At 45.0% G+C, this 14,023-nt stretch overlaps 1 protein-coding gene across 1 annotated transcript; it reads left to right on the plus strand.

Moving 5' to 3' along the window:
• The first annotated feature begins 255 nt into the window (after positions 1-255).
• TCF21 (transcription factor 21) lies at positions 256-3,394 on the plus strand. The gene is made up of 2 exons (XM_003404068.4): positions 256-1,002; positions 2,945-3,394. The coding sequence occupies exons 1-2, from the start codon at positions 553-555 to the stop codon at positions 3,032-3,034; spliced, it is 540 nt and encodes a 179-aa protein (XP_003404116.1). The 5' UTR covers positions 256-552; the 3' UTR covers positions 3,035-3,394.
• The last annotated feature ends 10,629 nt before the right edge of the window (positions 3,395-14,023 follow it).

The raw sequence follows: 14,023 nt of genomic DNA on the forward strand, positions 1-14,023 counted from the left end.
CACCTCTTAAGAGGTAAAGAAGGCTTTAGGAGATGAGCAAGGGGCAAAGGGCTGTGGGTGGGGCTTGCTTCTCCTCTGCCAGGGCGACATTGGAAGAAGGTATTTGCTGGTTGCAGTTGAACTGATTTACTCTACAAGTTGGAAATGAGGGTTTCTGAGTGAGGGAGAGTTTCCCTCCTGTTGTGAAAGGGGTCTAAGAGTGTTGCTGGGGCCTGACAGGCCCCTCCCCTGGGCTGCAGGGATCCGCCTCTCTATTCCCCAGATAAATTCCTAGTGTCCACCAAATTCCTCAGCGCTCTCTCACACTCCCCTACGGCCACGACTCCGGGGGTGGGGAAAGACAGCGCCGGTCTCCTTCCCGCACAAGAAGCCCTCGCCGATTCTTCCCCACAGTTCTGCAAAGGGGAAGCGGTGTGAGGCCCAGCCAGACCCCCAACTCCTAACACGAAGTGGCTACTCCAGACTCGGGGGACCACTGGTCTCGACGTCTCTGTCTCTTCTCTTTTTCTCGCCTTCTCTCTTCCTCTCCCTCTCACATCCTCTCCCACAAACATGTCCACCGGCTCCCTCAGCGATGTGGAAGACCTTCAAGAGGTGGAGATGCTGGAATGCGACGGCCTGAAAATGGACTCGAACAAGGAATTTGTGACTTCCAACGAGAGCACCGAGGAGAGCTCCAACTGCGAGAACGGGTCTCCCCAGAAGGGCCGGGGAGGCCTGGGCAAAAGAAGGAAGGCGCCCACCAAGAAGAGCCCCCTGAGCGGGGTCAGCCAGGAGGGGAAGCAGGTCCAGCGCAACGCGGCCAACGCGCGCGAGCGGGCCCGGATGCGGGTGCTGAGCAAAGCCTTCTCCAGGCTCAAGACCACCCTGCCCTGGGTGCCCCCGGACACCAAGCTCTCCAAGCTGGACACGCTCAGGCTGGCGTCCAGCTACATCGCCCACTTGAGGCAGATTCTGGCTAACGACAAGTACGAGAATGGCTACATTCACCCGGTCAATCTGGTAAGTTACTCTCGGCCTAGTCCCGGGTGGCTGCAGCCCCCAGTTCCTGGTCCCAGCTCTCCTGCCATCCTGTCCCCTCCGCGCAGTGTATGAGTGCGCTCGGGGCTGGGGGTGGGGGAAAGTTACACACCTCGGCCGCCGGCGGCCTAGCGCCTCTAGGGACCAGTGGCCGGCGGTCCCCACACAGTGCACGCTCTCTTCCCTACCAGCCACCGAGCAGGGGTGATTTATAGGCGTGTTTGACGTGGCAGCCCAATTAGGGATTTGCAAGTGTATTAAGCTGGCAAAGTAGAGGGGTCCCGGGCGCCCGCGCCATCAGAGCAGGCGTGGCGCGCTGGTGCCTGACAGGGACACTTACAAGATGCTGCGCGCCCAGGAGGGGTTTTCCCGGGTTAACTTCATTGTTCACCAGAGGTTGCCTTGCTGCGTCGTCTGTGCTTTATTAATCCTTTTATTCTTCTTTCAGCAGAAGAATGGAACTTGATTTCCCCCTTGTAATTCTTGTAAACAAAAACCACACCATTCGTTTTTGTTTTTTCCCCAACTACGTTTAGGCCCATTAGATATGGACACATGCATACCCTCTACAATTATCCCCGAGGGCGCTTCTCCTATAGGTGCGTTAACATTTTAAAACCCCAAGTGGTCTAGCAAATATCAGTATATTCTCATGAGTATTTGTGCAATAAATAATATTTTAAAAGGCCACTCACATCGAAGATTTAAGAACATATTACCTTTTTAATCTTAAAAAGTAATGCTCATTGAACCTAATGCTCGTTGAGCCTGTTTTTCTCAAATACACTTTACAGTTTAAGAAAACCATTTTAATTCCTTTCTCCTTTGATTTAATTGTAAAACCTCAGGCTCTGAAGAAAAACAACTTACTACCTCCTCTGTTTATATATGATAAGAAAGGGAGATTTTTCTCTTAAAAGTCAAGTCTTATCGGTCAGCACTAGCTCAAGAGGTTTGAATTTTCTTCACACAGAATTGGTTTCAGGACTTGGGGGGTGGGGGGGGGCTGTAAAAACACATTTTGCCGTAAAAGACCATTTTATCCTCAGGTTAAAAGTTTGGCTTTCTTTTATACATATGTATATATATATATAAATGAAATGAGTAAATGGCTTTTTAAAATCTGAAGCTAAAATGAAAACATTACCTAGAACTTTCACAGTTGCTGCTGCCTTCATCTTTATGTAATCCGTAGCCGTCAAGTCGACCTTTGGGTTCGCAGCCGAGCGCTTAATCACTGCGCCACTGGGCTCCTTTCATCTTTAGACAGAAAGTTAAATAAGCTTTATTATAAAATAGCACGGGAAGGGAGTAAAGAAAGCTACGCTTCCTCAGCTCAGTAGTAAGACGATCTTAAATATGCGTGCGTATTCTTTTATTAGCATTATTTTTCCCCTTATGAGCTAGCTATTAATTTCAAAAAATGGCCAAAGCACGTTTGTGATGGAGGAAACGAAAGTGGGTGAAGGGAAATAGGTGGGGTGATGGTGAGGGAGCCTGGAAACCTGACCGCAGTCCCATGACGGGCCATGAGGGCTCCTTGCCCCGAACCCGGTACCCAAATAGGCGCAAGGTCCTCCTGGCTTCCCTGCCCAGCCTCGCTGTCACCTCGCCTCCAGCTATGCCACACTTGAGCCACTCTCAGCTTTCCAAGGGTTTCCTCCCTCCGTATCCAGTAGGAACCCACTTTGCCTTTACATGAAAAACCCCACGCCACCAGAGCTGTGGCTTGGCGCCAACGCTGCTTTTTGCCCTATCCCAGCCGCAAGACGGTACTAGGACGTCGGGTAAACGGCGGCGACAACTGGTCTCTCCAGCCCACTGAGTCCCTCCACCGCGCCCCCTCCTTTCCTCTCAGCCTCCGAGCCCACTCCAGCACCTCCTTCACCGCCACTTACCTCCTCCACCGTCTTCTCTCCTGCAGACATGGCCCTTTATGGTGGCCGGGAAACCCGAGAATGACCTGAAAGAAGTGGTGACCGCTAGCCGCTTGTGTGGAACCACGGCGTCCTGACCTTGGAGGTGCGAGCCTGGGAAAGGCGTGCTTCCGGGGGGGAGCGGGCCCCGGGAAGGCGACCCCTGCCCTCCCTGCTCTCTGTCTCTGCTTCCCCCTTGCAACGCTCCTCTCCCTGTTCTACCCCGCGAGAACATTTTACAGCGACGAGGAGATTCGTTTCCAAACCAGAGGAGATCAACTGTACTTACAAAGATGCCCATCTATTTAACTTTATTAACTTCTACCGTGAATGACTCTGCGAGCCTTGCTGGTCCAAGTGCAATATGTAATTATAAATATATAAATCGATAATAAGAGCCTATCAATGTGTATCTTTTGTACAATATGTTGTAAAATGTAGATCATAGAATAGCTGACTTTGACAGTCACATTTATAAAGTAATTCACTTAAAGATATATATTTTTTTCAAGCAAGTTTTGCTACTTTCGAAAATAAATCTTTCTTTATATTGCTAAATTCCCGGACGCTGCTGTGATTTTTTAAAAAAAATATTTGGAATAGAAAAATGGGGAACGATGGGGAAATTTGATAATAAAAGTGGCCCTTTCAAACCTCAATCTAAACTTCTAGAGCGAGAAAAGTGATTAAATATGATTTCCACTATGGAGATGTGGATCATAGTTTGCACTAAAATCTTTAACTTTTGTCCGCCATGTTTGCAGGTTGCTCTTAAGACAACTAGAAATAATACAACTGTAAGCAAAGAACGGGTAAGATTAAAGTTATTAACAGTTACACAATTCGGGAGAAAAAAATACAGCAGAAAAGGATAATCAGCGTGTCAAGTATTCCAAAGTATAACTGCTGATACACGCAGGAAGGTAAACTTCCCCTTTCATAACTTTCCAGGCGTGGACATGAACCCAAACAATCTTTATTTGCAATCTAACAAGGAAATAAGGGGAGCTACGAAAAATGTAAATTCCATAACCCTTATGATGCCTTCTGTGACTTTCAAAGTGCTTCAACATACGTTATATATTTCCTGTTAATTTATTAATTAATGCATTCTAGCAATAATAAACGCGCATCCATACATTTCGGTTGTGGTTCCAGTGTGCACAGCCCCCGCCACGACTTCCGGCGGAGTGGGTTTTAATTTAAACATCTTCCAGGCTACGGAACAGCTCGTTGGGAAAGATTAAGTTGAGATAAACAGAGAGGCGAGGCCGAGGAGCCTGGGACCGGGCTCCCTCGCTGCCCCAGCGCAGCCCGCGGCTGCCGATGCACCAGATGCCACCGGGGCTGTTTAATGTTCGGGGTTATGACCGCAGTGTTTACAAGACGTCTTCGGTTATTTATACTGTTATTCCTCGCAGAGGGCCTTGAAACTTCCGCTTCGTTTGCTCTTTCTTTTCGATTTTTTTTTTTTTTTTTCTTCTCTGCTCAGTTTGGTACCTGGATTAAGAGCTCCCTCCCTCTTCTGCTCTTACCTCGAACCAACACCAAAGGCCGGTTAAGCGCCATCGAGAAAGGAGCCGGCGATACTTATAGGGACCAGGGAACCGCTTTGCCCCAGCGCGTTCTCTGATAGTTACCATAGCCACCAAGTCCAATCCTCCCTCCTCCAAGGGCTGGGAACTTTGTCGATTCCCCTTCCACGTGCCTGTCATTTGCACGACCGAGGGCTTTTTCTGTGTCTGTCAGGTCACCCCTCCCCATTTGATCTTCAAGCGCGCATTTCAAGGAGCACTGGCTACAGCCACTTTCCCCAAATCCAGTTGCTGTGTCACTTTTATCAGAGGGATACTGCCTTCGCCTCGACCTATCCAGAGTTCAAGTCCGCGACGAGTCCCAGAGAGACTTGCCTTTCGGGTTCAGCAGATTTTCCAAGCGCCCCCTGAAGTTTTTACAAACCAAATGTCCCAAATTATGAGCAATCTGAGCAGACTACGGAGATGGCCGTAGAGATGTAGTCTCTCCTTGTTCATTCTCTGACGGCCCCAAACTGCAGGCTCTTTTTTTTTTTTTTTTTTTTTGAAGTCCTATGTATCCTACCCATAATTTGAAGCCTATGATTTAATCAAAAGGCATGAGCTATGAATATGGAACAGGTAGGTTGAGCCCTGGCTCCGCCTGGAGCTAGCGGCTCCCTGAAAGGGCCGGGGTCCTCCCTTTTCTCATCTCCAGAAATAGTGAAATTGATGATAATAGTTGTTCTAGTCATACTTTCCTCTTTCCTCTCACGAAGACTTAGCGGAGCTCAAATGACATTTTAGCTGCAATACTTTTGTAAAGGAAAAGTTTCCTGCAAATGACAATTACTCTTACCAAGCAGGAGCCCAGGTGGTGCAATGGTTAACCACTTGGCTGCTAATCTAAAAGTCAGAGGTTCCAGCCCACCAGCGGTTTTGCAGGAGAAAAGATGTGGGGATTCACTCCTCTAAAGATTACAGCTTTGGAAACCCTATGACAAAGGTAGTTCTACACTATTCACTGGGTGGTACCCAGCAACAAGTGGCCTGTGGTGCCTTATCTGTGGCTATACTTGAATTCATCAAAATTGAAAGTCTTAGGCAAAAAGTTCAAAAAACATACAGACAATGATATTTTTATTGCACAAACCAGAACACTTATCTTCGATGCAAGGTCGCAAGTTAAGCTCTCTCTCTCTTTGTGTGTGTGTCACCTTCCATCCCTCCTCAGTGTCCTCCTAATTTGTCCAGAGCTTTCTACCAAAGTGACTATTTCCTAGGAATCTAAAATCCAGAAATATTCAGAGAGCAATGAAAGGGCTTGAGACCAGCAAATAGGCAAAGAACAACATCGGTGTCTCTGGCCCTCTGGATGCCAAGTCCACTCAGAGGCCTCCGCAGCAGAGCCTGGACACACTCGGGTGCCCCGAAGTTTTCAGGTGAATGGAATGAGCAGTTTGTAGGGATGACTGGGTTGTGGCTACCACTAGCCCCAGAAACACTGACCACCTCCACCCCTAACCACCATCTAAGCACCCCTACTTCCTTCTGGGCCCCTCTTCTACACCAAACAGCACCTCCAACTTTCCTCACCTTTGGCTCCCCTACGCCACCTCTAGCCTCCTCTGGCCCAGCTCAGGTACACCATATTAGTGCTATATGGATAGGAGACTTGCAGCTGCTGGGGAAGGTGTGGGGACCCCCTTTACTGCAAGCCGATATAGTTGAAGGTGAGGGGTGACGAGTGTCCTGTCTGCTACCTCTTGGTCATGATTTGCAAGGTGCTTTCAGAAAGAACCAGGAGAATGGTGAAACATCTCAGATAAATGTATCTGCCAGTCTCAGGATGAATGGACAGATGCTCAAACTGAACTGTAACTTGTGAGGGGAAGTCCTCTTTCTCTCTTACTGTTTGCGTGGTGTTTTACGAACAACTCTGTACTTGTAGCAGGCTTGTCCACCGTCACACTGGAGGTTTCCTTCTAACAAGAGAAGCATAAACAATGCTCCTGTACCTGCTGGTTATATTTAGCAAACAGTGCAAAAGACTGCCTAAGGAGACCTTTAAAGGAGTGGTTCTTCAGCTTATATCAGAATCAGCCAGAGGGCTCCTAGAAGCAGATTGCCTGAAAATTCTCGTTGAAGGGGTCTGGAGTGGGAACCCATAATTATATTTTTAACAAGTTCCCAAACCATGCTGATGCTGGTGGTACAACAGACACTTTGAGAAATAATGTTTTGGGATCTGTCTCCTTAGGTGAACAAACAAACAAACAAAAAAGAACAGAAGGAGTTAATTCAGAGGGAAAGAAAATATTTGGAAATTTTTTCTTAACAGGTGGTGTTTTCTAGGCTCAAGTCTGATTTAATTTTCTGTTCACTCCACGATGGCATGTAGTGGATTCTCGTGCCTAGGTGCTAGTCTGGAAATCAAACCACTGGTCTTCAAAAAGTAAAACATTTGTACCTCTTTGGTATATGGACGTGTGTGCGCCCTCAACTCGCACAATCAAAGACAGATTTCGCCCTTGTGGAGCACTTCCCCCGCCCCAAGAAAAATGTTGCTGGTGGGGTCAATTCTGACTCAAGGCTACCCCATGTGTTACAGAGCAGAACTGCTTCATAGGATTTTCTAGGCTGTAAAAAAAAAAAAAAAAAAAAAATTTTTTTTTTTTTTTAATCTTTCAGGCGGTGCAGTGGTTAAGAGCTGGCTGCTTACAGAAAGGTCAGCAGTTGGAATCCCCCAGCTGCTCCTTGGAAACCCTATGGGGCAGTTCTATTCTGTCCCATAGTGTCGCTACGAGTTGGAGTCGACAGCAACGGGTTTGTTTTTGCTTTTTGGGATCATTCAGGAAGGAGTTCGCCAGGCCTTTCCTCTGCGGAGCCAAATAGATTGGTGCCAGTCGCCAACCTTTAGGTTGACAGCCTACTGCAAATCGTTTGCGCCACCCAGGAACCTATTGTGACCTCTACCAAAAAAAAAAAAAAAAAAAAACGTTGCACTCAAGTGGATTCCGACTCTAAAAAAAAAAATTTTTTTTTTTTTTTGACTCTAAGGGGGTGGGAAATCTCAGTTCCAGGACTCACGCCCCTGTCATTTTCCTGATGCGCAGAAGGTTCCCTCGGTCTAAACCGAGGCCAAATAAGATTTCCCCAGCACTCCAGTAGGGGCAGGTTGATTTGCTCTGGGGTGGGCCCCGAGAGTGATTCTGGGGCTGTCGGCCCGGGGTTGTGGCGGGGATCGCCCGGGGCGATGGTGAGCGCGGGGAAGCGGAAAGGTGGAGTAGAAAACCGCTCCTCCGAGGTTTTTCTGCCCTGGAACATATTACGGAAGTAGGTAGGAGGAGAAGGAAGGAGTCTCAGAGTTCCGAATTCTAGCAGACAAACGGCCTTCCCCGTCCGCATCCTCCTTCGGCGTCTCCTCCGAGGCAGCCGGGTGCGTGCGCCGTTGCCGGCGAGCTCTGCGCAGACGCGCTGCCGCATGCCGGTTTGGGGGTTACGACCCCACATGGCCTTGGAAGGAAGGCGCGGGCCGGACACACTTGGCCCGCGGAACATCTTTTCTCAGTTTTGCATCCTTCACTCCAAATGCTGGCTTTGCTCTTCGAAACTCAAGGATGCCAGCGGCATTCTTGAGAGCCTGTCTGGCTTCTTCCAGGCGTCTGGGCTCGCCGCGCCTTTGATCTTCAGATCTGGGTCGGCTCCGCTGGTCCACTCTCCCCTCCTTTCAAGGAAGGATTAACCACCCCAAGGACTGGGCTTAAGATTCCCTCTGGTGGTGTAATGGTTAAGTGTTGTGACTACTAATGAAAAGGTTGGCAGTTCGAATCCACCAGGAGCTCCTTGGAAACTCTGTGGGGGCAGTTCTAGTCTGTCCTACAGGGTCACTATGAGTCCGAATGGATTTGATGGCAATGGATTCCCCACCCCCACCCCCCCCCCCGCCCCAGGACAAAGAGAGGAGACAGAATGTGGGAAAAGGCAGAGAGCAATCCTTTTGAATGCTCCCAAGGTACAAGACCAGAGACCACCAGCGCATGATCCTAAGTACCCGGTATAGTGGCTAACATGGGGTCACCATGAGTGGGAGTAAACTGTATGGCAACTGGTATACTGGGAATGGCTGACTCCTCAATAAATGTTGAGTCATGAATGAATCATTAACTCCGAAGCTATGGAAAAGTTAATGATTCATTATGGAAAATAGGTAACACAGAGTGCAGTTGGGGCAAAGAAATTTACAGTGGAGCTGCTGCTATGGTTAAATTGAACGTTAACATATTATGTTGAAGTCTAGATGCATATTTGAGAAAAGAAGAATAAAGCAAGCAGACCTGATGGGAGTGGATGGGATCAACTGGGGGTGGGAGGTTTGAACTTCCTCCTCCACCGCTCAGATGAAATACGCTCTTTCTCCTAACAGTAGAAGATGACATTTTAAGTTTTGAATTAATTATAATGAGTTATAATAACTCATTATAATCATAATGATTCATTTGAATTATAATGATTCTCTTAGGCTGGAATAATTAGTTTAAAAATACTTCGAATAATGGGAATAATTTGCAATACTTTATAAGGATAAAATGTTAACATGACCATATTTTAAAATCAATCCAGTTGATGACAAGCAAGTAATTTCTTGCCTTTTACAGATGTAGGTTAGATTCTGGAATAGTGGAAAGAGCTTTGGACTGAACCCTTGGACAAGATAATTGACCTTTCAGGATTTGGGTTCCTCCATCTGTAAAACAAATAAAATAATGACTGCTTTGGTAAGATAACGTATGTGGACAATGCTTAGTACGTTATAGGCACTAATTAATGTTCTTTTCTCATTTTCTTCTGGTCATTAAGTTATTAGCTCAAGTACCTGAAAGCATTATATGTATTTTCCCTATGTAGTTAGGTAATGAATAGCAACCAGTCGGTGTTCCTGGGTGGCGCAAATGGTTAAGTGCTGAAAGTTTAGTGGTTTGAACTCACCGAGAGGTACCTCGGAAGAATGGACTAGCGATTTGCTTCTGAAAGTTCACAGCCATGAAAACTCTGTGGCGCACAGTTCTACAGTGAAACACATGGGGTCACCACGAGTCAGAATCCATTCAATGGCAACTGGTGGAGATGTGACCAATAACAACAAAAAAAACAAAAGGCAAGCCCATTGCCGATTCTAACGTATAGCAACCCTACAGCGACCCTATAGGGCAGAGTAGAAATGTCCCATAGGGTTTCCAAGGAACAGCTTGTGGATTTGAACTGCTGACCTTTTAGTTACAGCCAAACTCTTAACCACTGTGCCACCAGGGCTCCCACTGGGGAGTAAAACCAAAAAAAAAAGTTTCCCTTGAGTCGATTCCAACTCACAGCGACCGTATAGGACAGAGTAGAACTGCCCCATAGGGTTTCCAAGGAGCACCTGGTGGATTTGAACTGCCGACCTTTTTGGTTAGCAGCCGTAGCTCTTAACTGCTAGACCACCAGGGTTTCCCATTGCGGAATTAATCACCTCTAAACTATTCTACTTGGTTCTTAGGATCATTCACTAGTGAACCTCATCCAGAACTATTTTTCTTCTTTTACACTTTTTTGTAAATATCACCATTTGTTGTTGTTGTGTAACCTTCTAATCTCTTATTTCCAGGCACCTATCTCCCTAGTGACAAAGCGGTTAAGAGCTCAGCGGCTAACCAAAAAGTTCGTCATTTCAAATCCACCAGCCACTCCTTGAAGCCCTATGGGGCAGCTCTACTCTGTCCTATAAAAATAGGGTCGCTATAATTGGAACAGACTCAAAGGCAATGGGGTTGGTTTTGGGGTTTTTATCTCCCACTCAGTAGATTCTTTCTCTGTCATTTCTTTTTCTTTAACAAGCATACTTTCTCTTGTTAAGAGAAAGGAATAAAAGAGATCTACATCTTTAAACTCAGGATAATTTTTCAATCCTGTGAGGGTCATCTGGTCATAAGGAACAAAAATCCATTCAAACAGTCTCGAATAAAAAAGAGAACAAGTTATCATAAAGATAGCTCAAGAAATCTGGCTGCCATCTGTAGGCAGGAAAGAAACAGTAGCCAAGAATTAGGAAAAATCTACTGGGAAAGTGAAAAGCCAGGATCTGTGGGCCCCATCTCTGCTTCTCCTTGCCAGTCTTCTGCATCTTCACCTCTGCAACTGGAAATTCAGCGCTGGCTCACTTTCTAGTTCTCTTGAATTTTCTATTTCATATGAGTTAGTTTGTTGTTGTTGACTCCAGCCCCAATTCTACAAGAACATTCAACTGTAGACTGCACTATCCAAATTTCAGTCTTGTTAGGTGCCATCTTGTCAGTTCAACTCGTAAAGACCCCTATGTACAACAAAAAGAAACACTGCCCAGTTCTGTGCCATCCTCAGAATCATTGTTATGCTTGAGCCCATTGTTGCAGCCAATCCGTCTCATCAAGGGTCTTCCTCTTTTTCTCTGACCCTCTGCTTTACCAAGCACGATGTCCTTCTCGAGGGACTGGTCCCTCCTGATAACATGACCAAAGTACATGAGACAATGTCTCTCCATCCTTGCTTCCAAGGAGCACTCCAGCAGTATTTCTTCCAAGAAAGACTTATTTGTTCTTTTGGCAGTCCATGGTATATTCAGTATTCTTCGCCAACACTGTAATTCAAATACATCAATTCTTCTTCGATCTTCCTTACTCATTGTCTGGCTTTCACATTATATGAGGTGATTGAAAATATCGTGGTTTGGGTCAGGTGCACCCTAGTCCTTAAAGTGACATCTTTGCTTTTCAACACTTTAAAGAGGTCTTGTGCAGCAGATTTGCCCAATGCAATATGTCCTTTGACTTCCTGACTGCTCTTTCCATGGGTGTTGCTTAAGGATCCAACTAAAATGAAACCCTTGACAACTTCAATCTTTTCTCCATTTATCATGATTGTTATTGGTCCAATTGTGAGGATTTTTGTTTTCTTTATGTTGAGGTGTAATTCATACTGAAGACTGTAATTTTTGATCTTCATCAGTAAATGCTTTAAGTACTCTTGCTTTCAGCAAGCAAGGTTGTGTTATCTGCCTAATGCAGGTTGTTAATGAGTTCTCCACCAATCCTGATGCCTTGCTCTTCTTCATCTTGCCCAGCTTCTTGGATTATTTGTACAGCATATGGTTTGAATAAGTACGCGAAAAGATACAACCCTAACGCACGCTTTTCTGGATTGTAAACCACGCAATATCCCCTTGCTCTGTTCAATCGACTGCCTCTTGGTTTACGTACGGGTTTCACACAAGCACAGTTAAGTGTTCTGGCATTCCCATTCTTCGCAATGTTGTCCATAATTTGTTATGATCCATGTAGTTGAATGCCTTTGCACGGTCAATAAAACACAGGTAAACATCCTTCTGGTATTCTCTGCTTGAAGCCAAGATCCAACTGACAGCAATGAATTTCTGGTAGTTTCCTGTCGTACTGCGGCAACTGCTTTTGAATGATCTTCAGCAAAATCTTACCTGTGTGTGATATTAAAAATATTATTTGATAATTTCCACATTAGTTTGGATGACCTTTCTTTGGAATGGGCACAAATATGGATCTCTTCCAGTCAGTTGACCAGGTAACTGTCTTCCAAATTACTTGGTGCTTCTAGCTTTGCATCCATTCGTTGAAACATCTCAATTGGTATTCCAGCAATTCCTGAAGCCTTATTTTTTGCCAGTGCATTCAGTGTAGCTTGGACTTCTTCCTTCAGTATCATTGGTTCTTGATCATATGCTACCCCCTGAAGTGGTTGGATATCAATCAATTATTTTTGGTTCAGTGACTGTGTATTCATTCCTTCCATCCTTTTGTGAGGCTTCCTGTATCTTTCAATATTTTGCCCAATAGAATCCTTCCAACCTGTGGAGCTGATCTTCTGGCACTATATTAAACAATTATCCACTGCTATTCATAAGGTTTTCACTGGCCAATTTTTTTTTTAGAAGTAGATTGACAGGACTTTCTTTCTAGTCTGCCTTAGTCTGGAAGCCCCACTGAAACCTTTCTGCCATGCCATCCTCACAGACAAGTGGAGGATTTAAGAAATTGCAGCATAGATTCAGCTTTCTTAATTTTCTTCACGCATTTTCATTTCATCAAACACATTCATTTACATTATCACATTTCGTCTTTAAGACAACCTTGACTAGGAGGTATTATTATCATCTCTACTTTTCATATAGAGTAACTGAGACTTAGAGAAGGGAAGTAAATCACCAAACGCTTCATAGTGAATAAGAGGCAGAATGCTGAGTATAGAATCATCACATTTTATTAAATCTGAAATGGGCTCCTACCTTGAACATAGGAAGATCCCCAAAATAAAAGAAATTAAGGAAGTTCATGGCCAAAGTAAGACATACCTGTATTTTAGGATTAAATCCTAGCATTATGTAATAACCCCAAGAAAGAAAGAAATCCTGTTAATGAAAGCATGACATGATGTTTTCTTATCACATACAAACTTTATTCTTATTTGAATAAGTCAACTCCATTGAGTCAACTCCAACTTCTCATTTGTGTCAGAGTAGAACTGTGCTCCATAGTGTTTTCAGTGGCTGACTTTTCAGAAGTTGATTGCCAGGCCTTTCTTTTTTCCAAACCACACATCCAACAAAGGACTGTTATCATTGTGTTGTTTGGAGCCACTGAGCAAATTCTGACTCATAACGACTCCATGTGACAGAGTAGAACTGCCCCATAGCATTTTCTAGGCAGTAATCTTTATGGAAGCAGATTGCCAGGCCTTTCTTCTGTGGAGCTACTGGGTAGTTTTGAACCACCAACCTTTTAGTTACCAGTCAAGCGCTTAACCACTGGCATACCAGGGTTCCTTAACAAAGGACTAGTATCTAGAGTATATAAAGAACTCTCATAACTCAACAGTAAACAAGAAAACAATTCAATTATGCCATGTACAAGACATAAAGAGACATTGCACTGAAGAAGATATGCGGATGGCACATAAGCACAAGAACAGGTATTCAATATTATTAGTCAATAAATAGAAAAATACAAATTAAAACCACAGTAAGATGTCACTACATACTTCCCAGAATAGCTAAAATAAAAAATAGTGACAACATTAAGTGCTGGTGAGGACACAGAGAAACTGGATCACTCATATGTATTGCTGGTGGGAACGTAAAATTGTACAGCTACTCTGGAAAACAGTTTGATAGCTTTCTATTTTTTCATATAATAATTTTTTAATTGTTCTTTAAGTGAAAGTTTACAAATCAAGTCAGTTTCTCATACAAAAATTTATATACACCTTGCTATGTACTCCTAGTTGCTCTCGCCCTAAGGAAACAGACACTCCTCTCCACCCTGTATTCCCCATGTCCGTTCAGCCAGCTTCTGTCCCCCTCTGCCTTCTCATCTCACCTTCAGACAGGAGCTTCCCACATATGCTCATGTGTCTACTTGAGCCAAGAAACTCACTCCTCACTAGCATCATTTTCTATCGTATAGTCTAGTCCAATCTCTGTCTGAAGAGTTGGGTGTGGAAATGGTTCCAGTCTTGGGCTAGCAGAAG

This window comes from Loxodonta africana, chromosome 1 (assembly GCF_030014295.1).
Source record: "Loxodonta africana isolate mLoxAfr1 chromosome 1, mLoxAfr1.hap2, whole genome shotgun sequence".
Taxonomy (NCBI): domain Eukaryota; kingdom Metazoa; phylum Chordata; class Mammalia; order Proboscidea; family Elephantidae; genus Loxodonta; species Loxodonta africana.